Genomic DNA, 27986 nt, shown 5'->3' on the forward strand with positions numbered 1-27986 from the left:
TATTAATTGAAAACTCAAAATCCCAAACTATTCTAACTCTCCTAATCAAAATATTTATATCCTTTCTAAATTACGAGTAAAAATTGTGTTATCAATAAAAGAAAAAAAAAACTGCAGAAAACAAAAATATCTCTCTCTGATGATGAGTGGTCCAAATCCTTGTTCCTTGTAGACTGTATTATCTCCTCTCAACCGCTCCCTATGTAATCAGCAATCTTACAACAGATTGTTGCAAGTATATCGTCCTTAATGATCTCCTTCAAAAGCAAAAATCATTCAAATTATGATAGCCTTTCTCCTCTCGATAAACTGAATCTCTCGTTGGCCCGAGTGAAAAATGACTCTTGAAATATCTTCTCTTTACGATAAACTGAATCTCTCGTTGGCCTGAACAGTGACTCTTGGAATATATGTAGGAAAATATGACTTACAATATTTTGCTGCTTCAGCTCCTGTCAGATACACTAACTCCACAAAAACTCACTAACATTCAACACTACTGCTTGCTACTTCTTTGGAACCACCAGAGAACAATCACTGTTCCTCTTACAGACTTGGAAAATCAACTGACTATATCTTTTCTCTCTCCTCAATCTCGCTAAACTTTTTTCTACATACTTATCCCGCCTTTTTCAATCTCCGCCAATCACAACTCGTCACAATTCCCCCATTTTTTCATTTCGATAACAAACAAATTTTTACCTATACTTATAAATTTCCTAAAACTTATTTACAAATAATATTTTTCTATAATTCTTAAAAACTAACAAAAACCACTTTCTATAATCCCTTCTATTGTCTTTAATCACTGCATTAATGTATTTTGAAAAACCCCGTTCAATTGTCTGTGGCTTTCACTTAAACTTATGCGGGTCACTCAAGTATAACAAAGAAATAAATGCAAAGCTTACACTTTGTTTAGTACAGGAAATCCAAGGATTTAATAACTTTCCTTCTCCGAAATGTTTGTTGGATATTATCCTACTTATCTGAATTATTTTAATGTTATTGAATTTTGAAATATTTTTAAACAAACCAATATTTTTCTCGATTTTACATATCATAACAATATATATATATATATATATATATATATATATATATATATATATATATATATATATATATCTACGGCATTAAGTGAACTCCGCCCATGTTAAAATTCAGGTTCAATTGAGCTCCGTGGTCAAGTGGATACCGATATACGGAGCTCACTTGACAATTCCGTAATATTGGTTCAGTCGATTCATCAACATGTAGAGTTTAATAATTTATAAAAATTTTTTGGAGCCCGTAAATACCCCTGTATCATAAATGTATATCGCTTAGTTCACGTGTATATATTATAGGGGTCGTTCAGATCTTCTTCATTGTATATTTGAACCATACGTTTATCGGTTTAAGTAAGCTCTGAGAGTTTGGCAACTGTGCGATTATGCCGTATATTTTCAACATATACCCTGAACGGTTTATATGGGCTCCTTATTTTTATCTACTGTTTGTAGACAGTGGAATGTCATACGCATTACACTGTGTAACAGAGGATATCATATTACCTGGTATAACTAAGTACTAAAATGTAACTGGTTCTTTAAAAAACAGGTATGTAGATACAAAAGGATTTTGAGCTTATTATTGAATGGAATGTTCGTTTGCATAGAAAATTTTATTTTTTCTGTATTTTTAAAGATGTTGTTTTTTTATTTAATATAATTTTATTAGTTCAATGCCGAACTTGATGTTTTTTTTAATTACAGAAATTTCGTAATATATTTTGTTTACGTGAGTATGTCTTTGTACATTTTATGTAAGCATCTGATTAATAAAAACTACTTTTATTTTATCCAATCTTCTGCGATATATTGTATAAAGCTTTTTTAATATTTTAGTTCTGGTCTTATTTGTGTACTACATATGATATCTCGATAAAAGGCTATCTCAAAATAAATATGGTTAAGTGCTACAATAGATATTTTTGTGTTAAAATGGGTAGTAGTGTGCACAAAAAGAAAGAATGGTTAATTTGTCTAACAAGGTATATTCGGCAGCAGAAGCATATAGTACAAGCGTCTATGTTTTAAGGGCGGAAGGACGTGCGCCTCATTTTTAGCTGACAAGCTTGCGAAGAATATTATTTCTGGTCCTCAATTTACCTTTTAGTTTTAAACAATAATCTGTGACTGACCCGGTGTGATACAAACTATTTTCAAGGAATTTATAGGAAGTCTACAGTTCAATGATTTTATGACAAGATTGGATGTTCAGTTTGGTATGGATCGTTTGTTTGTGTAAATGTTATACAGTGTAGGTGCCTTTATGCTACCCCAAGCGAGACCGTTCTTCATCTGCTATTCTTACCAGTGAGTGATACAAAAAATATTCTCTTATGTTGGCATACGCAGACAATGTAAGTGAGCTTGTTATCTAAGGGGATATCATATAGTTTTTGGAGAAATATTCTGTAATTTAAGGTGTCGTAAGCGGCATTTAGATTGAAAAATACCACCCCTGATACCGGATATTTTTCGTACCCGGTCTTTTTTTTGCCAGGTTTAAGCAAGGTAACAACTTTGGCTTGTCTCTAAATTTTGGGTATCTTCATAATTTGAATACAGTTGTTCATCATCCGGATAAGCCATTGTAGAGTGTTTTTGGTCCAGGTTTCGTAATAAGCTTTGTGCTCAACTCCTCAATGTCGGTAGTTGTATTATTTTTCATTAAATATGTAGATGGTGGATCCAAGCTCAACATCGTTAAAAGGTTCTCTCGGCTGACTGGTTTTGTCCTTTCTTACTTTAAGTTATCCTTTGCTTCTTTTCCGACAGAAATAGCATGTCTATATCTATGATGTGGTTTTCAGCGATCAGCTATATACCAAATACCCTAGGTTAGGCCCTATATGTGTTTCCTGCACTAGAAGTAAGTTACATTCGTGTTTAGCTCATATGTCTGATAAGTTTAAGTAAAGTAAAGTTTCTTGATCTCTAGATATACCCTTAACAGTTATAGACATATGTTATTAGAATATTTGGTCCTAAAAAGGACCAATTTGACAAAATCATATTAAAGGGGTGACTGAAGAATTAACCGATTAATTAATTCATCATTACCCGGAGTATGCCCGATTGCGGTGATCTTATTAGTACTTCAATCTTCCTTAACGCTCGTTCTTTGAATCCCATAAGTAATGCCTAATCTTTTACTTTTTATTAAAAATTTAAATTTTACATGCCGTGTATTACTTTTTGACGATATTTCGAATCAGATTTGTATAGTAATAATTTTAGGTATTAAAGAGCCTCTTTATGAAAATTAAATAAGTTTGTGATATCGGTCGCAACTCATATCTAGATAATAACAAAATAAACAGTTAAAATAAGTGTAAACAATTTCAACTACATATATCGGCGCCACTGTTCAGATGATGGGTTTATCACAGATTATCAAAGATTACATTTTAATTCAATGTTCTATTTACGTATTTTCAATATTAAAAAAGTAGGAAAAGACATGTTTATGCTTTTATTTTTTTAAATCTATTCTATTTTCTTTTTAGAGTTCCATCTTTTTTGGACGACCTGTGTTCTTTTTTTAATTGGGCACTTGTCCAAAGCTATGACAAATACTCTGTCCTCTACTATTCTACATTAATATGACTGATTCATTATTTTCTCTAAACACTCTGTCCTCTGCTATTCTACATTAATATGACTGATTTATTTTATCTTTCTTGCAGCAATTTTAATGTTTATCCTATGTCTTCTTCTTCTTCTTCTTCTTTTTATATAGACATGACTGTCATTTTTCAATGTGCCTCCAGTAAGTTGCCGTTCCATCGTTTTCGTGATCTTCCTACTGATCGTCTTCCTACGGGTTAACCGTCTCTTGCCGTCTTTACTACTCTATTTGTTGTCATTCGGCTTATATGATCGTTCCATTCTACTCTTCTATTTCTTAACCAGTTCTTGATGTTCTCCACCTTGCATCTACGTCGTATATCTGTACTTCTAGCTCTGTCCCATAGTGTCTTACCATCAATTTTTCCAAGTGTTTTCATCTCTGATGTTTCTAATATCCTTTTTGTCCTCTCTGTGTCAGGTCTTGTTTCTGCCGCGTATGTCATTGGTCTGATGACTGTTTTGTAAATTCTGCCTTTCGTTTCTTTCCCGATAGTTTTATTGCTTCATATTGTTTCATTTAGGCAGCCTGCGGCTCTGTTTGCTCTATTCACTGGATCTTCCACTTTAGTTTCGAGCTTTTCGTAGCTAGATAATATGATGGCTAGATATTTAAACTCCATCACTTGTTCTATTATCTGACCTTTCAGCTCCAATTAACATCTTAGTAAATTTGCTGTTGTAACCATGAATTTTGTCTCTTTTGGGGAAATTAACATGTTAAATTTTCTGGCAGTTATATGAAATTGGTGCAGCATACGTTGTAAATCATCTTCATTTTGAAAGAGTAGTATTGCGTCGTTTGCACAGCAGATTATTTTAATTTGTTTTTCTTCCATTTGGTATCTTTTTTTAGTTCTTACTTTTTTATTATTTTATCTATAATCAGGTTGAACAATAGAGGACTCAGGAAATATCCCTGTCTTATCCCATTATCAGCTTTATTAGGGTCGGTTGGTTCTTCTTCTACTTTTACTTTTATTGTGTTATTTTGGTATATATTTTCGGTCGTTTTGATTTTTCCTAGAGGTATCTCTCTTGCGTACAATAAGTGGATAACGTTTTTTAATTTGTGTTTTTTCTGCATATAATTATTTCTTCTGTGTATTAAAAGTTACATTTTTGGAGCTTTTGGAAGTTTTTGATTTTATTATTGAATGCGACGATTTTCAAAGTGATGATATCTCGATCTGTGAAGCAATCGGTTTGAAAACTTTATTAAATGATTATTCTTTTAACATACTTTTAAATATTTTTAAGAAAGTGTTTACCCAAACCGATTTGATATTTAATGTTGTTCAAAATCAGTTAACTGACATTATTCATTCCAAAAATAGAATAACAAGACTGGTGCAAAATCTCAGAGATTTTCGTAATGATAGTAATTTCCAGTATATACGCAGTGAAGTTTTGGACTCGCTTGATATTTCCGAACCCCCAAAAAAAAAGACAAAGGCATGACACAGAAACAGATATCGAAAAACGAGTATATTTTGAAATTTTGGATACTATTATTATGCAAATAGATACTCGCTTTTCGAATTTTGAAGATTTGCAAATTTTTGACCTCTTTGACGATTCAAAATTTAAAAGTTACGCCAAAGAATTTCCAAGATATTTATTAGACAGGTTAATTAAAAATTATCCATCATTCTTTAATAAAATAAAATTAGAAAATGAATTAAAAGTTTTATATGCTGATCCAAATATTTTCGGAAGATGGGATAAGTTACAAGATATATATAATTTTATATACTGCAATTCATTACAACAAACTGTTACCGAAATTAATAAATTATTGTCATTAATTCTCTCATTACCACCAACGTCTGCCTCAAATGAACGAGATTTATCTTGCCTCAAAAGAATCAAAACTTATTGTCGAAATACCATGAAACAAGAGAGAATGTCAAGCTTGTCTCAAATGTCAATAGAAAAAAAAACTTTTAAAATCTCTCCAAAACTCTAATAAATTTTACGATGACGTTATAACCCATTTTGTTACTTCCAAACAACGTAGACTTGAGTTAATTTATAAACATGTTTAGGTTCTAAATTTCTAGAAAAAAAAAACAAAAAACAAGAAAACAAAAAATCTCCTATGATGATTTACTTAAGTCTTTATTAGACGGTATACCTATCTGAGGAGACAAAAAATACCTTGCCGACCTTGTCTCTCAAGCCACAAGCCGCCACTGAATAGGAGGCATGAATGTAGCAGTTTTAATAGTTTGGTGACTGCTTGCTGAAATCGGGGAGTAGAGATATCAGTACCAAGTTAATGACTATAGGAAGTGTTGCTTGATCGGCAAAATCTTAAATACCAGAAGGTATAATGGTAGCAGTCTCACTGCGACCTCGATGGAGAAAGCAAAGTGAAACAACTTTATTATTATTAAAAAACATTATATTTTCTAGTAAAATAATCATGATTTTACAGCAGGACAAATTTTCTACTGTTGGTAATCAAAACATCTTGTACGTACCACCAGGTTCCCTAAGTCGGTATCCAGCAAAATCCTTGTAGTAACGATACAGGAAACAAAACATCAGACATATAAAATAAATAAACCAGAGATCTAATAAAATACAAATTCTCGATTCAAATAGTTAAAAAATTAACGAACAGCTTACCAAAATAGATATAACGTCCATTTAACATGTAATTCGTTAACGGTCCAATGTACAAAGCAGCTCCTAACATAATGCTGATGATATCGATTTCATAAGAAACTAAAACATCAACGAAGTGAAAACCAAATACAAGCAAATACACAGAAGACACCAATTAAATAAATCTAGATAAAACAAAAAAGTCTACAACTGCAATTTCGAAAGTATGAAACACTTAAATATTATTGGATCAATAATCACAGTTAATAATACCGTCACTAAAGGAATAAAGAGCATGATACAAACTTCAGACCTATTTTAATATATTGATGCAAATTAGGAAGAATGAATAAAACAAATAAGGCCTTATTAGTATACTGCTACAAATCCGTATAGATTAAGAACAGATACTGAATGAAGAAAGCTCTTATAATAATATTCGGATATCTCAAAAAGTTAATATTTCATTTGATTGCAGATATGTAGAAGACCGATCAACGTGGAGAAAAGTTGTAGTTAAAAGAAAGGAGAAACAGTGACAAAAGCAACAAAAATGGGCCAACAGTTCAGAGCTGCTCGAAAATCTTGATTGGAAAGAATTAATATTGAAAATATAAGAAATACAATGGAATTAACATACACTATATACGCTATAATAACTAGAAAACTTATATGATACGGATATAAACAGAAAAAGTTTAATGAAACAATAAACTACCCAATATGTGTTATGAGTGAGAACGATATGAATAAATAAAATGACGCAAGCCATAGTAAAAAGAGTAGTGAATAAAAAATGAAGAAGTACCTTGTGGATAACATGTGCTTAGATAGGAACGAATGGAAATGAAGATTCAGAAGACGACAAAGAAATAGGTAAAGAAAAAGTACTTTTACTTGCTGTTGAATTATTTCATATTATGTCGCGATTTCAACCTTTGAATTGAACGTTATTTTACTGTCGTTTTGAAATTATAAACTTTCTAGTGGGTATCTTTATGTCTTTATTACCAATTGTTATTAACATGCGTTTATGAATCATCATATATATCATTATTATATTATATGAACAAATTCCCTTCGTTGGCTCAGTGAAGATGTTCGTTCTGTTGTAATGGAAACACCAAATAATAGTAGCAGAGTTTATTGTTGAGACGTACACTATGGGTGTAGACCCGGGATTACTTTGAGTAGAGACTGATGAAGTTGATCGTTGAAGACTATATGTTCGTTGAGTGAATATTGATTGAATGCTTCTCTAGTCAAGAGATATTAGTTTTATATAAATTCTATTTGGGTCAATATTTTTCGCGTACCTAGCGTGATATGTGTATTTAATTTATGTAAATTGTTTAACTTTGTCAGTACTTTTGACTGATGTCCAAATTATTATTTATAATTGACCAAATGTGTATGTAACCTAATTAACTACGTGTGTGTATTTAATAACAAATAGATTCATTCTGTCTACTGGGTGATAAAATTATACTGTCCAATTTCGGATATGAATTCTGAAGATTTGATATTGGACATACTGCGGAATCGGGCAATCTGGCCCAAGTGTCAATACTCAAAGTTTACATATAAGTATTACATAACATAGTAAAATTCAAACATGATAAATTATAAATAGTTTAAGAATAATCAACAATCTTCCAACCGTACCCTAGCTATCAATGTCCGACTCTATCTCTAGATTAAAATTAGGGCAATTGGATGAAAATGTGGAAAGTGGGATGTCAACTTGGGAAGTCGACCGTACATTGTTGTGCCGATTACTAACTAATACAGGTACTTCCTGTTCGTTAGTCTGAGTTTGTGGATTCCCTGAACGACATAGTCGTGCAACAGGACGGTACTTCCATAACGTGAGTATCCCAATTATTACCATTATAGTAATGATCCCGGTGGCCACAAAATAATGCCAATTAGATTCGTGAATCGATCGCCACTGCGTATGCGTCATTTCTTGTTCCAGACTCTCCTCCTCAAGTAACACATGACGTAGCTCTCCTCCTGGTATGTCAAGGTAGGTGTTTAGAGGCGTGTTAAACTTGCGGGGTGTCCTCGCCACCAGTTGGGCCACGGGAGTGATTGGCGACTTCAGGTAACTCGTCACTGCTCTGTCCACCCCACTGCTAGTGGGGAGTAATGTAATATTTTTCGTTTGGGCGATACATTTGGGTGAAAGCTTCAGGAATGTGACTCGTTCCAGTACTCTTTCGCTCCGATTTCCATCGCAAATAATGGATATGTGTATCGTGACTGGCGTGATAACTAGCCAGAGGTTGGGAGTACCCATCTTAATCCATTGAGCTGTCTGTATTGTCCTGGCTACCACTGGACATGTGCTATTCTTAGATCGCTCATAAATTTCTTCTAGTATGCAGTTTGGTTGGGTATCCATGTTTCTTATAGCCGTTGGTGAGCACGCTATCTGCGCCTTTGTCAACAGTAAGCACCTTTCTCTATCTTCCGTGGTCAATTCGAAGTAGTGCAGTGTGTTATAATCTACGACCAGTAGATTCCTTGGGGCGACAAATGTGCGCAACATCGACCCCTCAACGTTAAGTGGTATGGCCGTGACTTTGAGCATGCTGTACTTATTTTTCCCTGTCACTATGAAGTAGCCGATGACTGTTATATATCTGTCGTCATGACTGACTTCTGTTTCTATAATGGGTTGTCGTCGTATTTCGACCCCTTGAGGCAGTATCTGCCCTGCTTTCCCTATTAATTTGGTTATTTCACCCGGTTTCACTATATCAATGAAGTGTCCGTGGTTATAGTGAAGGTTTAATATTCCCTCGTAAAATTGAGTATATTCGTTTATGAAGTCCATAACTTGTAATGCTATCGTTTGTATTCGTAACGTGCTATATTCGGTTTCTAGTTTTTGTGCTTTGTCTTCTACTTCGTTAAGTCCTTTAGATATTTCTTGTAGACCTGTGATTAGTGCTTTGTTAAACTTGTTCATTTGCTCGTTTATTCTGTTCTCTGTGTGATTGATTGATGTTATTGTTTCTAACATTATCTTCGCCTGGTGCTGTGATTCCTTTATTAGCTCCTTTTGGTTATTATCTAATGCTTCAATGTTACTGTAGGCTTCGTCATTGACTCCAAATACTGAGGTTAATATTGTTCCTAATATTCCTCTTCTTTCCCTTCCTTTTATTTCTACTGTCAACCCCTCGCTTACTGACTCCGCCTTTCTTTGTCCTTCCTCCAATTTCTCTATTATATCCTTACAATTCACGATTTTTATCTCATGACACAGTTCTCGTACGCCTTGTATCATATTTCCTATTAGTTGGTGCTCTGTTCGAATTCTTCCTTTTTCGAGTAACACCTTTATTCGAAATGTTCCCCGGTCTATGACGACCTCTCCAAGGTCTTCTGTGAAAAATCCTGGTACCGGATTATATATTTTATACGGTTCTGCCTTTATGGGTTTTAACATCGTTAAAAACATTATAGCTACTAGTATTTTCTTCCATCTTAGTGCTGCTGCCTTTTTCGGCTTTTCCTGTTTCTCTTCTTCCAGTCGTATTAGCTTATGTATGGGTCTTTTAGTCAGTTTCCCGTTTGCCTTTCTCACTGTTACTACTCTGGTTAATCCCTCCGCTCCAGGGTGTGTTTCTGTTACCCTCGCTAATGGCCATCTGCCTGGAGGTGTATCCTCTTCTTTAATTATAACTATTTCTTCTTCTTTTATGTTAGGGTGCGCCTTATGCCATCTATTTCTCTGTTGTAATTGGTGCAGGTATTCCTGTTTCCAAATTTTCCAGAAGTCTCTTTTTATTTTCTCCACTAATCTCCACCTCGTCGGCATCTTCAAATAAGTCGTAAGCTCTTCTTCCCGATTTGGTGATATAATTTCTCTCCCTATAAGGAAGTGAGCTGGTGTCAGGGCTATTTTCCCTTCAGGGTCTTCTGATGACCCACATAATGGTCTCGAGTTCATACATGCTTCTATTTGTGCCAGCACCGTACTCAATTCTTCATATGTTAGAACTGTTTCCCCGATGATTCTTTTCAAGTGATATTTCATTATTCGCACTGCGCTCTCCCATAATCCTCCGAAATGTGGTGCATATGCAGGTATGACATGCCACTGGGTACCTAGTGCCCGTAATCCTTGTTTTATCTCGTCATCTATTTTTTGATTTTCTTTTTTCAACAAATTTGCTGTTCCTACGAATGTGGTTCCGTTATCGCTGTATCCGTTGTTGCACTGTCCTCTGCGTGCCGTAAATCTCTTGAACGCTGCGATGAAAGCATCCGTAGGCATATCGCTTACTACCTCAAGGTGTACTGCCTTCGTTGACAGACACACAAATACTGAGATGTAGCCCTTATAGCTCCTCTGTCCTCTGCCTCTCGTGGTACTTATTTTTATTGGCCCGGCATAATCTATCCCTGTGTTAGTAAAGGGATGACTCGGGTTCACTCTGTCTTTCGGTAGATCTCCCATTAATTGTTGTGCTGCTTGGCTTTTATACCTCCTGCACCTTAAACATTTTGCTAGATGATCTTTCACGGTTCTTCTGCCGTTGATTATCCAGTATTTCCTTTTTATGTACTGTAGTGTTTGTTGTAATCCGCTTTGTAGATTTCTTGCGTGACTATCTGTTATAAGTAACTTTGTTAATGCACTATCCTTTGGCAAAATTATCGGATGTTTTTCTCCGTACTTTAGATTCGTGTGTCTCAGTCTTCCGGTGACTCTTAGAATTCCTTGTCTATCCAGGAATGGTACCAATGACGCTAATTTATTTTTCTTGTCTAATTGCTGTTTCTTCTCCAGCTTATTTATTTCTTGTTTGAAGTAGGCGTGCTGTGTGTGCTTTATCACCTTTAATAGCGTTTCCTCTAATTCTTGGACTGTAAGCTGACTTTGTCCATTGTCCTTCTTTTTTCTGCATTTGTCTGCAAATCTCCTACAATCTGAAAGTACTCTTCTCATTCTTTCTAAATTTGAGAATCTCTCGCATATGTCCTCCTTTATCGTTGTCGTGTGCACCGTTATTTTCGTTTTGACTTCCTCCTCATTTGTCTCTGGTATTTCTTCTGATTCCTGAGTTAAAGTTTTGTTACTAGTCAGCCAAGTTGGTCCCTTCCACCATAGCTCTGCTTCTAATAATTCTGATGCGGTACTTCCACGTGAGAGGATGTCCGCTGGATTTTCCTTTGTATCTACCTTATGCCAATTTTTCGGTCCTATAACGCGTCTTATTTCCTCTACTCTGTTGGCGACGAACATTTTCCACCTTTTTGATGATCCCCTTATCCAAGCCAGGGTTATCGTTGAGTCCGACCATGCATATACCTCAATGTTTTCCCTGTTCAATGCTTGTAGGGTTTTCTTCATTAAATTTGCTAGTAGTACCGCGGCACACAGCTCGAGCCTCGGTAACGTCGTTTTCCCTTTCAATGGTGCGACTTTCGATTTTGCTATCATTAGATTCGTTTTAATTTCTGGGCCTAATACCCTTGAGTAGATTACCGCTCCATATCCTTTCATAGACGCATCTGCAAATCCATGCAGTTCTACTCTGTTTATCTTGCTTAAGTTGTTCCACCTGGGCAATGTTATTTTCTCCAGATTTACTAATTGCGCCTGGTATGTATTCCACCTGCTTTGTTGGTTGCTAGTTAATTCTTTATCCTAACTGGTCTTTTGCTCCCATAATTCCTGTATGAACATTTTCGCCTGAATTACTACAGGTGCTATCCATCCCAGTGGGTCGTATAGTTTTGCTACTTCTGACAGTACGTGTCTTTTCGTTATTTTCTTTGCCGTCGTTATCCCTATTTTGAATGTGATTATATCCTCTTTAGGTGACCAGTGTATTCCTAACGTTTTCCGTACTTCTTCTTGTTTGAATGCCTTCGAGTCTACGTTCCTCATATCCTCCGGTACGTTCTCCATTATTTTTTCTTCGTTGCTCAACCATTTTCTAAGAGTGAAACCTCCTTTTCTGAACAGTTGTATTAATTCCTTTTGGGCTGTTTCTGCTTCCTGCACTGTCTCAGCTCCTCCTAGTATATCGTCTACATACATGTTTTCTTTTACAATTTTCGATGCCAACGGGAACCTCGCTCCTTCGTCTTCTTGTAATTGTTGTATTGTTCTTAACGCTAAAAAGGGTGCTGCGGCCGTGCCGTATGTCACCGTCGTTAAGTTATACTCTTGTATGTGGTCCTTTGTGTCCTTTCTCCACAAAATGTTTTGATATTTTTGGTCTTCTTCTGCCATTCTGATTTGTCTAAACATTTTTTCCAGATCCGCTGAGTATGCTACCTTATTGGATCTCCATCGTAATAGTATATTTGTCAAGTCTTGTTGTAATTTCGGCCCTGTGTGCATAATATCATTCAGGCTTACTGCCGATGAGCTTTTGCTTGATGCGTCAAACACGGCTCTTATTTTCGTTGTAGTACTGTCCTCTTTTCTCACTGGATGATGAGGTAAGTAGTACCCATCTCCCTGGTTTTCTGCTATTACCATATGACCTTGGTTTTCATAATCTTCCATGAATTGTCTGTAATTCGCTTCTAACTGTTTGTCTTTTGCAAACTTCCTTTCTAGTTGCATCAATCTGGCGAATGCTTGCTGTTTAGATTCTCCTAACTTTGCGACGTCTTCCCTAAACGGAATTTTTACTTCGTATCTCCCTTCTTCATTCCTTTTTACAGTCTGTCGATACAGTTCTTCACATTCTTGTTCTTCCACTGAGAAACTTGTATCCTGATTTACTTCTTCTAATTCCCAGAAGTTCTTTATTTGTACGTCCATTTCTTGTCTTGATATCATACAGCATACTTCTGCTTTTATATTCTCCCTTTCTCGTGCTATTCCCGAAACTATCCATCCTAGTTTGGTGTTTTGACTCAGGAGTCCATTACTTATTCTGTGCATCCCTTCTGTCAATATGTAACTGTATTCTTTTACTCCTAGTAGTAAGTCTATCTTCCCTACCTTGTAATATCTTGGATCTGCCAGTATTGCATTTTTCTCGTTATAGTCCGGTAGAATTATATCCTTTTCCGGTAAATTCCTTGTTATCTTCGGTAGTACTAGTGCTTCTAGTTCCATCTCGAAGTCACTTTCGTAATGAGTTTCGATTAAAAGTTTCATACTCCAGTTGGCTGTTTTTTCTCCTGACGAGCCTATCCCGGATATGGTCGCCTGTATGGGCTTCCTTGTTGTTCCTAGCGTCGTCGCAGCTTGTTCCGTTATAAATGCGCATTGTGACCCTTGGTCGATTAGTGCTCTCATTATGTGTGAATCTCCTTTCGCATCTCTTATGCGTACCACAGCTGTCGCTAGTAATGCTTCACCTTCCTTATGGCTTGCACAGTTTACTGAATTCTGCCCTCTTTGCTGGTCGTTGCTATTCCTAGGCCCATTGGTATCTTGTGTATTTTCTCGCCTTCCGTTATTTTGTTCTCTGGCGTTGTATGGATTATTATTTCCTCCTCTGTACCTATCAGCTTGGTACCCGTTTCTTCTATTGTTTGAATCTCTTCCATTTCTTTCTTGTGTTTGTTCTCGTTTCGTTTCATTGGAGTTTCTTTTGTTGCTTGTGTTTCCTTTTTCATAATGCAACATATGGTGGTGGTCTCCGCCACAGTGTCTGCACCTATATTGTGAATAACATTGTTTTTCTTTTTTATGTGCTAGGCAGTTTGTACACAATCCTTTTTCTTTTATCATCCTGTTCCGGTCTCTTACATTGAGTTCCTGAAATTCTCTGCAGTTCGGTACTCCGTGATCTCCGTTGCATATCACGCAATGTGTTCTTGGTTTCCTAAGAGATCCTCCTTGCTTCTCTTGTCTTTTTTCTGACTCCAGCAGTTCCAGTGTCTGAAATCTTCGCTGTAGGAATGTTTGTGTCGATTTGTACGTCGGTATCTCTCTACTGTCTCCAATGTGGTTTTCGTACAGCCTCCTAGTTTCATTGTCCCATTTCGTTATGATAATTCGGGCTATCAATGGGCTCCACGCTTCCGTGTCTGTTCCTAACCCTCCTATGGCTTCCAGACTTTCGTGGAAGGTGTCATGTAGTGATTTCAATGCTCTAGCAGAAGATTCCTTTACTTCCTGCGCTAGTAGCATCCTGTCTATTAATTTAAACAATATCATCCTTGGGTTCTCATACCTATCTTTTAGCATGTTCCAGGCCACTTCGTAGTTGGCCTCGGATATGTTTAAGTGTTGTATCATTCTGCTGGCTTCCCCTCTTACTTGAGTTTTTAGGTACTGCATTTTTTCTGCGTTTGATAACTGGTCGTTTTCATGTATTACTTTAGTAAACAGATCGTGGAAAGTTCTCCACGTTTCATATCTGCCTTCATACACAGGGATTTTTACCTGCGGCAATGTCACACCGTCCCTCCTCTGTGTGCTTTCTGGCCGTTGCATTCCTGGCCTTATTTTCTTTAAAACTTCCCTGACTTTCCTCTTTAGATGATTTATTCTCTCTACTTCTCCAATATCTGTAGCGTCCAGTTCTTCATTTACTGCTGCTTCAATCATTAGTGTATTCACCTTTTCCATGTATTCTCTTAACTCTGACTGCAATTCTTCATCCTCCTGCAAGTCTTGTTCATTTTCTGGCCGTAATAATTCCTCGATTCTTTGTTTTCTTATCTGTATCTCCTTTACTTTCGGTGCTTTTCCTCTTTTCAGCACCCTTCCATATTCTTCCAACAGGGTTTTCCCCTCAATGTATGTCTTAAATACCTGATCATAGTATTTTGTTTCAAAATATTTTTCTTTCGTTATACCCCCTTCTAGCAGCTTTTCGTGGTTATTTAAAAATTTTGCCCAATATTCTTCTAATTTTTCCTGTCTATCCCGGATGTATTGTTGATTTTTCCGAGATTGGGAATCCTTTTTTGTATTTGAAACGAGTTTCACTATTTCTGTTCCTATTTCCGCTTGCTTAACGTATAGACTCTCCATGATTATTTTAAAATTTTTACATTCAGCGGTAAATATATTAGACAATACTAAATGTACGTTATGTATTAAATAAGTATACCTGTATTATAACACTTTCTTTTCTATCGGAATGTGCAATTTAGCGAAATATGAGTTTGACCTTGCCTGCTCTGCTATTCTTTGCATTGAGGTAGGTCAAGATGTAATCCACACACTCTTATAATGATATATATATATATATATATATATATATATATATATATATATATATATTGTTATCAAAATAAATGAAATTATTTGCTACGTAATTATTTTAATTTTTTTCGAAATAAAATATTTAATTGTAATTAAAAGCAAGCTATATGTATGAACGTTTCTTTTTTCAAATTGTCATACAAAATTACTGTTTAGTTAATTATAGTTGTGAATGACGTTTATTTTTGTTTTATCAATTCTCTGTATTATTTAAATGGTATGCATTCTAAAGTACATTATTATACGATTGATAGAGTGGAGATTGTTGTTCTAAATTGTTAAATTGTAATAAAAAAAAAACTTGTTAAATTGTAAGATTGTAAAAGTTGGAAGATTTTGTAATTTTTCAAAAACTTACGGTTTTTTGTGTTCTTAGACGTTGAGGATCCCTCGCTTCTGATGGGTTCTGCAATCGGTCCTGTCCTTTGGCTGCTCTGCGGCTCTAGTATGGCTCTCGGCTTTGGTACTGCTCTCGGCTCTAATATGGCTCTCGGCTTTGGTACTGCTCTCGGCTCTAGTATGGCTCTCGGCTTTGGTACTGCTCTCGGCTCTGGTACCGCTCTCGGCTCTAGTATGGCTCTCGGCTTTGGTACTGCTCTCGGCTCTAGTATGGCTCTCGGCTTTGGTACTGCTCTCGGCTCTGGTACCGCTCTCGGCTCTAGTATGGCTCTCGGCTTTGGTACCGCTCTCGGCTCTAGTATGGCTCTCGGCTTTGGTACCGCTCTCGGCTCTAGTACCGCTCTCGGCTCTAGTATGGCTCTCGGCTTTGGTACTGCTCTCGGCTCTGGTACTGCTCTCGGCTCTAGTATGGCTCTTGGCTTTGGTACTGCTCTCGTTCTCCCGGGTCTAGTGGTCTCTCTCTGCTACTGAGGGTGTTGCTGGCGTGGACTGTATAGGCTCTCTCAAACTTCCTTGAAGTATTCTGTTTCTCGATAGGACCATGAACAAATTCCCTTCGTTGGCTCAGTGAAGATGTTCGTTCTGTTGTAATGGAAACACCAAATAATAGTAGCAGAGTTTATTGTTGAGACGTACACTATGGGTGTAGACCCGGGATTACTTTGAGTAGAGACTGTGAAAGATCATCTAGCAAAATGTTTAAGGTGCAGGAGGTATAAAAGCCAAGCAGCACAACAATTAATGGGAGATCTACCGAAAGACAGAGTGAACCCGAGTCATCCCTTTACTAACACAGGGATAGATTATGCCGGGCCAATAAAAATAAGTACCACGAGAGGCAGAGGACAGAGGAGCTATAAGGGCTACATCTCAGTATTTGTGTGTCTGTCAACGAAGGCAGTACACCTTGAGGTAGTAAGCGATATGTCTACGGATGCTTTCATCGCAGCGTTCAAGAGATCCGGCTCGAAGGACCATGAACAAATTCCCTTCGTTGGCTCAGTGAAGATGTTCGTTCTGTTGTAATGGAAACACCAAATAATAGTAGCAGAGTTTATTGTTGAGACGTACACTATGGGTGTAGACCCGGGATTACTTTGAGTAGAGACTGATGAAGTTGATCGTTGAAGACTATATGTTCGTTGAGTGAATATTGATTGAATGCTTCTCTAGTCAAGAGATATTAGTTTTATATAAATTCTATTTGGGTCAATATTTTTCGCGTACCTAGCGTGATATGTGTATTTAATTTATGTAAATTGTTTAACTTTGTCAGTACTTTTGACTGATGTCCAAATTATTATTTATAATTGACCAAATGTGTATGTAACCTAATTAACTACGTGTGTGTATTTAATAACAAATAGATTCATTCTGTCTACTGGGTGATAAAATTATACTGTCCAATTTCGGATATGAATTCTGAAGATTTGATATTGGACATTATATGTATATCTTTTTATAGTTTCGTTGTTATTATATTATATGTATACCTTTATAACGTTGTGTATTATAAAAGTATTCTATTTCTTTTTATCGTAGTAAGTCATTACTCAGACAAAATATTTCGGTGTCTCTAGTTATGGTTATAACTTGATTCTGTAATAAAATTCATGGCAGACGACAAGCGGTTTCATAACCACTAAACATATCTATTTCTTTATTGTTTCCGTATATATTATGTTTTACAGTTATGATATTATGTTCGGTCTAATTGTTTTAAAAATTTTGTCGCTTGTATAAGCTTTAACTGTAATAATAATTTTATAGACGTTAATCATTTAGAAGTAAATGTATATATAATTTTTTTTCTGTCACTTGGTTTAAATATAGTTCTTATTATATTATATATATATATATATATATATATATATATATATATATATATATATATATATATATATATATATATATATATATATGTGCAGAAAATAACACTTATTTCAGTTCGTACGATTTGCGGTAATTTATTTAATGTTAATTCTGGAATTTCACGTTTATACTCAGTTTCTGTTGTTCCGCTTATTTATCTGAGAGATGTTACTTTTTTTTCTTGTTATTATTTCTCTTTATAAGCAATTTTACTTGTTCATTGGCGGAATAATACCTCTATGGAAGGTTATCACTTCATCTTTTGCGCGATCGTCCGATACTTCTTCTGCCGATTCGTGACTTATCTCTTGCAATTTTGACGTCACGGGTCTCCTCCATTCTGCTTATGTGATTATTCCATTCTTTTTTTCTATTTTGTGTCAATTCATTTATACACTTTACGTTACATTTTCTTCTAATGTCTTCACTTCTCTTTTGATTTCTCAGCGTATTTCCTATAATTGTTCTCAGTACTCTCATCTCTGCCTTTTCCATTATTCTTTGCGTTGTGGCTGTGTCGGGTCTTGTTTCTGAGGCATATGTCATTATATGTCTTACACTGGCTTTATAAATTGATATCATCTCAGTGTTAATGTGTCTGTTTAGCCATATAGTGTTAATAAGGCATTCTGCCAGTCTATTTGCTTTTAGTACTTGATCTTTCACTTCTTTGTCCAGGTCTCCGTAGCTAGACAGTGTAATTCCCAGGTATTTTATTTCCATTATTTGTGCAATACTGATGCCATCAATTTCTATTTTACATCTAGTTGGTTCTTTGCTGACAACTATTGTTTTAGTTTTCTGAGATGAAATTGTCATAATAAATTCATAATGCCAGGTATTTTATTTCCATTACCTATGTGGTTATTCCATTCTTTTTTTCTATTTTGTATCCATTCATTTATACACTATACGTTACATTTTCTTTTCGATTTCTCAGAGTATTTCCTGTAATTCTTCTCAGTACTCTCATCTCTGCCGCGTCCATTATTCTTTACGTTGTGGCTGTGTCGGGTCTTGTTTCTGCTAATGTCATCAATTTCTATTTTATATCTGTGGTCCTTTGCTGACTACTTTTGTTTTAGTTTTCTGAGATGAGATTGTCATATTAAATTCTTTTGCTCTTATGTTAAATTTGTGGACCAGTCTTTACAAACTATCTTCATATTGGGCTATTAATATTGCGTCATCTGCGTAACGGAGTATTTTAATTTCTTTGTTTCCCATTCTGTATCCTCTTCGTTTGTTAACGCTTTTGATGATTTGATCCATGATCAAATTAAAGAGCATGGGGCTAAATCTCAACGAATCCCCTTATCTTATTCTGCTGCCTATTTCTATAGATTCTGTAAGTTGTCCCTCTATTCTGACTTCAATTTTGTTGTTTTGGTCGATGTTTTCGATAGTTTTTATAATATTTAGGGGAGCTTCTCTATTATACAGAAGATGGATTACATCTTTCAGTCTTACTCTGTAAAACGCTTTCTTTAGGTCAATCAGACACAGGAATGCTGGTCTATTATACTTCAGTGATTTCTCAGTAATTTGCTTTATCACGAATTTTGCATCTGTACACGATCTACCACTAAAAAAACCCTGTTGTTCATCTGTTAAACTTATATTGTGATTAATTAGCACTTGTAAAATTTTAGTTGTAAGTTTTAGCGTAGTATTTAACAAGTTTATACCTCTGTAGTTTTTTGTCTGTTTTTATCTCCTTTTTTAAATAGTAGAGTTAGTTCGCTCCTTCTCCATTCTTCCGGCATTTTATTGTGTTTTATAATTTTATTAATTAATGTTGTTAATTTTTCATTCATTTGTCATTGCTGCTCCACAATATTTCAGTATTCGTTTGGTATCCCGTCTTTACCTGCTGCTTTTCTGTTCCTCAGGTTTTCAAGTATTTTTCGAACTTCCTGTACATTTATATTAAGTTCTTTATATGTTGTAATTTCTGATGTTTCCGGTTCTAGCGTCGTTTGTTTTTCTCCTGTATATAGCTTTTTTAGGTAGTCAATCCACGTATCATTTTCTATGTATTTTAGTTCTATTAGTTACTTTACCTCCGTTCTTTGACGTCTGATGAAGCGCTATATTTCCTTTTTCAGACGAGAAAAATTATGTTCCATTTCTTTCGAAAAACGTTCCCAGTGACCATTTTTTATTTTTCTTATAAGTGCATGTGTTTCGTTTCTAATTGTCTTGTAATTATGTTATGCCTCTTGTGTTTTGGTTGACATGTATTTCAGGTAAGCTTTTTTGTTTTCTTTACATTTTTCCTTCACTTTATTTATATTTCTTTTACCAAGAACTTTCTTGGCCGAGGCTAAGATATTAGACTTAACTTTTGCCCAGTTTTCTTCGACTCCATCACTTTCTGTGATATATGTTTTTCTGTTTTTTTTTTCGGTTCTTCTTTTCTGGAATAGGTATCTTGTGGAGTCATTATCACATATATGTGTTTTCATTCGGCATAATACCAATTTGTGATCGCTTTCTATTTCTGCTGATGTTAGTGCTCTCTATTCAACAGAATATAGTCTATAATAGATCTTTGTCCTCTACTGTTTTCAAAAATGTATTGTTCTTTGTGAGGGAAAAATGTATTATTATTACGTATCTGGTTTTTGCTGCAGAGGTCCGTTAGAAGGTTTCCGTTTTCATTTCTGATATTTTCGTTATATCGCTGTTTTATCCCTGGAACTAAATCATTGCCAACACGGGCGTTAAAATCACCCATAATGATTATATATTTATCATTTGGGGTCTCGTTTATTACAGTCTGAAGGTGTTCGTAGAAGTTTTCCCTTGTGGTGGTATCTTGGTTGTTATCTGGTGCATGAATTGCTATCACATTCAGAGGTTTGACATCCAGTTTAATTTTTACACTTACTATTTTTATACTTGGTGTAAAAATTTTTTGTGTACTAACAGAGCGACTCCTTCTTTGGCTCTGGTTTCTTTGGCAACACCACTGTAAATCATGAGATGGTCATCTATAATAATTTGACCCTCTTCCTTTTTTCTTTGTATCTTTTAGCGCACACATGTCTATATTTTTTTTCTATAAGCTCTTTTGTAATTGTCTGCTCTCTTGTAGAGACTTTACGTTCAAAGCACCGATGCGAAGTGTATTTCTCGTTTACCACAAATTCGTTGTCTTCTTTCTCCCGTTAGTCGTCGTAATGAAATCATTCCTGTCCCGAGGCATAATTCTGTTTCTATGAGCTGTATGGTTTTAAAGTCTATCAGTAGAGTGCTAAACGGGCTGTAGACCCCCTCCTCCTTTATTTGGGCTTGGGACCGGCAACAGTTCTGTCGAGCTACTCGATCTACCCAACAAAACTGCAGGCGGATTTGAGATATGTTACTTAAGGATGTACTTAATCTGTATTAATTCTTTGATCTGTTTTTTGTTCTCTTTCAGATCTGTTATATATTAGGTAAATTCTTATTTCATTCCTTAGGTAAATTCTTATTTCAAACCCTCCGGCGCACTTTCAGGTCTACATATTATATAAGTGTTTTATTTTTCTTTTCATTTTACTTTTACCTCTTTTTATACTTACTTTACTTTCCGTGTCCGGAACACCAACAGCTTTAAATTTTGTATTTCCAATGGTTGGTTACATAGATGGTCCTGTCATTCGCTAAAAATAGATCTTCTCTTGTGTAGGTCTCTCCCATCTCTGTGCATGCTAGTAGATTTTTTGTGGTAACAAACTTTATAATCTTACCGAAGGGGCTTCTAATTTCAGAAACTGTTACACGAATACTCTATTTGATATACGTACATTTATGTACTAAATGTTTTAATGCCAATGCATTTTAATAAAAAATACTAATTAATAAAAACGGAAATTTTCGCTTTTCCAAGTTTATAATACACACTTTCTTATGTTTGAAAATATATAAAGCAAATAATATAAATTACCGCCTTGCTTATTAAAACTAAAATGTAAAATAAAGGTATATGTCGGTTAACAATTTATATTTAACTACATAAATTAGCCAAGTAGTCCTCAAATTCCTCCATGATTAAATTGATGGATATTGAAATAAATTTCAAGTTCCAGAATGTACCTGCTGTAAAATTTGAAAATCTACTACTAATACAATTATTGGCAACATCGCAGGAGTTTGGAAGTATATGCAATATCGTAAATACGGATCCCAAAAATGGTTTATCCTTTTGTGGAGTCCACTTAATCCTACGTGTTGGTCGGAGTCTACATAAAGCGCTACTCAGATAATAAAATACACGGTGTATATTCGAGTTAGTATAATACCGTTTTAGAACGGAGCTTACATTAACCGCTAGATGTATATATATATATATATATATATATATATATATATATATATATATATATATATATATATATGTTAATGTGATATAAGTCAGAGGTGCGCCAAGCAATTAATGAGCTAATTAATTAATTAATTAAGCTTATTTAAATGATGCAATTATGATTTTATCACACTATTTAATTATCTTATCTGAGGGTTATATTCGTGCTTCAATATCTATGCTTTACATATAATAGGTAAGGTCCAAAGAATACCGGAATAATAAAAACATATATGATACAACATTATATATTGAAATAAAATTCACACTCAAATATCTTCAACAAAAAGTATCTCATATAATGATTATCAAAATTTTGTTCTATGTACGTGAACCTTCAAAAATTAATGTTATATGCAATATAAATTAAAATTTCAAATCAAAATTGTTGTTCTAAATCTCCTGATCAAAATATTTCTATCTTTTCTAACGCAAATAAAAAAAACTTTGTTAATAAAGAAAAACTGACGAATGGTAAAAAAAACTATTTCTCTGATGATGAGTTGTCCAAATCCTTGTTCCTTGTAGCCTACACTATCTATTCTTAGCAGTTCCCTAGGTAATCAGCAATCTTACAACAAATTATTGCGAGCCTCTCGTCTTTAATGATATCCTTCAAATGCACGTATCGTTCAAAAGATGCTAGTCTCTTCTCCTCTCGATAAACTGAATCTCTCGTTCCGGCCTGAACAGTGACTCTGGAAATATATAAGTAGAAAAGTATAACTTACAATATTTTACTGGATCAGCTTCCGTCAGATACACTTACTCCAAGAAAACTCACAAACATTCACTTCTAATACTTACTATCACTTGGGAACCACCAGAGAACAACGACTGTTCGCCTTGCACCCTTGGAAAACAACTGATTATCTTTTTCCCCTCAAAAATCTAGCTAAACTCTCATTCTTACATACCTATCCCACTTTTTTCAATCTCCTCCAATCAAAGCTCGTCATACGTATCCCCATCTCTTCATTTAGATAACAAACAACAATTTTACCTACAATTATAAATTTCCTAAAAACTATTAACATGCTAATCGGTTTCTACAAATTCTTAAGAACTAACGGAGAAATATAATTTCTAAATATTCTATTCTATTGTCTTATTCAGTGTACAAGTCCATTTATAAAAACCGCTCGCATTGTTCATGACTTCTCTTAAGCTCACTCACGTCACTCGAATATATTTTACAAAGAAAATAATTTATGCATATCTTAAATTTTGTTTACTACAGGTCATACAGGATAATGGATTTTCATTTCTTCGAAATATCTTTTATAGTTTATTAGTTGCATTATTTAAATTATTATATTTTGTACTTTGAAATTTATTAAGAGCAAACCAATATTATTTTCAGTTTTACATAGCTTAACAACTTTCCAGGATATCTTGAAAATTTATTTAAATGGTCTATTTAGTAATTTTTAATTTTATCTTTGGCTGATAAAATGAATCATTACAATATATATATATATATATATATATATATATATATATATATATATACATATATATATATATACAGGGTGGTCCTTAAGTAATTGATATAATACAAAAAGAAACAGTAGATTCTACACTTTAAAATATTACGATTTAAGCCAAATTGCTTGAATAAAATGTTGATATTAAGGAAGATACAGGGTGTTAAAGTGCAAATTTAAAATTTTATTTTTCACTATAACTTTCATGTTTATAATCATTTATATATAAAAATTTACAACTGGGTACATTTAAATATGAGAAATTATAAGTTGATGCACACTTTGATGTAACTGATAGAGGGCGCCACTTATGCGGTATACATATATGTGGTATAAATTTGCACTTAACTTTTTTGCTCTTTAAGTTACCTGTATTTGGGATTAAAAATATTAAAGATACATTATTTGAACAAAAAAAAGGTATACTTGTTAATAACTTCAAAACTCAACAGTTTTCGAGATAATCGCATTTTAAAAATCAGCTCCATAATTCTGACCTAAGGCAATTACTCCAGGTAACGAAGAAAAAATAGACAAAAACATTAATACTTCTGAATTTTGGTATAAAATACCTTTAACTAAAGTTAATAGTTACGAAATATTAAATAAAATAAATATATCAGCAGGATAATTAATAATAGGATTTGACAAAATAACAGAATAGTAGGATTTTACATCAAACATTTTACATTTTATGTTAAATTAAAGTCATAAACAATATATCATGTTTACAAACCAAATTAAGAAATAGTTAAACTAAATAACATAACTTTTTGTCAAAGTATGTGTTCGATATGTCCACCATTTTCTTTAATTCATTTGTCAATATATTCCATAAAAGATCGTCTCATATTAAATGGCATCATTTCTTCTAAAGAAACTGCTGCAGTATTTATTTCTTCCCATAGTTGGTTGCGAATGTTTATGGGATTCGTATAAACCCGTTGTTTTAATGCGCCCCATACACCAAAATCAAGCGGATTAAATTCGGGGCTACGTGGTGGCTATAATGTATAATGGATGAATATATTATTTTGGATATATATCCAAATCTTATGGTATATTATGGAACTACATCTTATTTGTCGCAGAAGTTAAATAATGTATTAAACTGTGATGTATGTTGGTATTTATGTATCAGTAAAAGATGCCATAAACTAAGTTTTACTATCTTTACGTAAATTTTAAAAATTTCAGAATGTATTTTGTCCATTATTTTATATGTGTGGTTTTAATGTTGAGTGTCAATGCTTTTATAAATAATCTCAACGACTATGTCTTGAAAACGGAATGAAACCATTCCGAAAGTTAGACAAAAAGTCAAAAGAGTGTTTGATTAACTTCCCGGCCAATTATCTGACTGCAACCCTAATAAACTGTTGTTTGTATATATATATATATATATATATATATATATATATATATATATATATATATATATATATATATAAGAAAAAAGAAGTACTTGTGACTCGTTTGGAACAAATATAAACTGTTTTGGATGGGTTGGAGTCAATAATAGGGCTATTGGTTAACTATTTTTTTATTCTCGAGCTTTCAATTGTGTTTACAATTATTATCAAGAGCTAAAAAAGACAAAATACTTATAAGGTTGAACTAAAAAGAAAAAACAATTTTTGTTAACTTACCAAATAAAAATTAGTTTGGTAAGTAAAAATCACTGCTTACATGTTCAAAATATTTAATATAAAAATGCTTTTATCTAACAAATGTTTCTCTGAAAAATTTTTTTATAATTTTGAAAACATTTTTTTTAATATAAGAATAATTGAATTTATAAATAAGTTCAAATAGCAACCAATTACAAATAGCCTCAATGTCATAAATGCCAACATAAAATTTTTATTTTTGACAATTATATTGCCAAAAGTAAAACTTCGTTTAAACATTCTTTTTTGTTTAGTAACAAAAAGAAGAAGATTTATTCACCCTTGACAGATGTCTGAAAGAATGTGATAGATATATGGAGAATTAAATATGACATTTTACAAGTTTTATATATAAATCATAAAGAAAGAATATAATTATAAATTTTGCTTAAACTTTGAATTTCAGATCTTTTGTTTAAACTCTTATCATTTTTGCTAATACAAACCATTTCCAAAAAAGTCCTTTTAAATTTATTACTTTCACTACATAAAATTTTAATGTTATCAAAATCCATAATATGGTCTTTATCGATTACATGTTCTGCCAAAGCACAAGATGGTTTTTTTTTTTTTAATTCTGCAATCACAAAGTGATTGCAGAATTAAAAAACCATCTTGTGCTTTGGCAGAACATGTAATCGATAAAGACCATATTATGGATTTTGATAACATTAAAATTTTATGTAGTGAAAGTAATAAATTTAAAAGGACTTTTTTGGAAATGGTTTGTATTAGCAAAAATGATAAGAGTTTAAACAAAAGATCTGAAATTCAAAGTTTAAGCAAAATTTATAATTATATTCTTTCTTTATGATTTATATATAAAACTTGTAAAATGTCATATTTAATTCTCCATATATCTATCACATTCTTTCAGACATCTGTCAAGGGTGAATAAATCTTCTTCTTTTTGTTACTAAACAAAAAAGAATGTTTAAACGAAGTTTTACTTTTGGCAATATAATTGTCAAAAATAAAAATTTTATGTTGGCATTTATGACATTGAGGCTATTTGTAATTGGTTGCTATTTGAACTTATTTATAAATTCAATTATTCTTATATTAAAAAAAATGTTTTCAAAATTATAAAAAAATTTTTCAGAGAAACATTTGTTAGATAAAAGCATTTTTATATTAAATATTTTGAACATGTAAGCAGTGATTTTTACTTACCAAACTAATTTTTATTTGGTAAGTTAACAAAAATTGTTTTTTCTTTTTAGTTCAACCTTGTAAGTATTTTGTCTTTTTTAGCTCTTGATAATAATTGTAAACACAATTGAAAGCTCGAGAATAAAAAAATAGTTAACCAATAGCCCTATTATTGACTCCAACCCATCCAAAACAGTTTATATTTATATATATATATATATATATATATATATATATATATATATATATATATATATATATATATATATATATATATATATATATGATATTCCGTTACCGTAAACGTTGCAATAAACAATTCGCCAATGGTAGATAATTTTTATTTCTTAATAGCCTATACAGCTTTCCATTACTCATGTATCTCTATTATCCTGCATTGTTGATACCAATTTGTTAATAATGAACAACTGCTTATCTAAGCTTGTTTTAGGTATGAAATAGGAGATTTTTGTGTTAAATTGGGAAGTGTAACAGTAAGCAGTAATTTCAAAGGAATTTTAGTGGAGGTAGAATACAGACCTTGTGTAGTACCTGCTTTATGTTGGGATTTGATCAAAGAATTTTTACAAGGATTTTTGGGTTTATCAGCACCTACCAATCCCCCAAACTATTTACAAAATAGAATGCAAGAAGTTTATTCACCAATAGATACCATACATCAATATTTAGATCATTTTACAGTATTTAGAAAGTCTCCTGGGGTAGGCCTGAGACCCTAAAACTTCTGATATTAGTTTGTAGTTCTTATTTTTAAGCCTACACATACGAACAATATTTTATATTATAATTTATGATTAATTTTTTGAATATAGGAAGTATGCCACATTTAAGAAAAAATAAAGAGACCTTAAATATACAGACAGAAGTGTAGTAACACAAAGAGGGATATAAGAAAGTATAAAACAAAAACATTGGCTTTAAAATAGTTATTAATATCAAGATAATGATGTTCATTTATGGGTTTAATAACAATTAGTAAATACCTCAATATACCAGCAAATTAAAATATCTAATATTGTTCTTGTGAAATTAGATTCAGTAACTGTGGCAAATATTTATATTTTGTATTTTAATAAAACATTTTTTTAAGAAAGTCTATATAATAATTATTACAACAAATGCTTAACTCTAAATATCTCTAAAAAAGAAAAAACCGTTTCTAGTTTGTCATGTTCATCATCATCAGTGGTGCTACAGCTCTAGTTGAGCCTTGACCTTCCCCAGTCTATTTCGCCAGTCGTTTCTGTTCATCGCCAACCGTTGCCAATTTGCCGCGCCGATTTTCCTTGCGTCCTCGTCCACACCGTCCCTCCATCTCAGTCGTGGTCTGCCTCTACTCCTATTTCCCACTGGGACCGATAATAGAGTTCGTCTGGGTGGGTAATTTTCATTTGCTCTTGACACATGTCCAGCCCATCTAAGCCTACCTATTTTTATGAAGGATATTACATCTCTATACCATTTACTATTTTTTTATACTTCTCGTACAATTCGAAATTATATCGCCTTCTCCAAATACCATTCTCACAGAATGCGCCC

At 33.5% G+C, this 27986-nt stretch overlaps 1 protein-coding gene across 1 annotated transcript in view; it reads left to right on the forward strand.

The window, feature by feature from the left end:
• The window catches only part of MED20 (Mediator complex subunit 20), a 37295-nt gene extending 9755 nt beyond the window's left edge, over positions 1 to 27540 (forward strand). The window contains exon 2 of the mRNA XM_072545567.1: positions 26878 to 27540. Coding sequence (XP_072401668.1) covers positions 26878 to 27166 — 289 coding nt within the window. The 3' untranslated portion in view covers positions 27167 to 27540. The remainder of the gene's footprint in view (positions 1 to 26877) is intronic.
• The last annotated feature ends 446 nt before the right edge of the window (positions 27541 to 27986 follow it).

The sequence above is a fragment of the Diabrotica undecimpunctata genome, chromosome 1, assembly GCF_040954645.1.
Source record: "Diabrotica undecimpunctata isolate CICGRU chromosome 1, icDiaUnde3, whole genome shotgun sequence".
Taxonomy (NCBI): domain Eukaryota; kingdom Metazoa; phylum Arthropoda; class Insecta; order Coleoptera; family Chrysomelidae; genus Diabrotica; species Diabrotica undecimpunctata.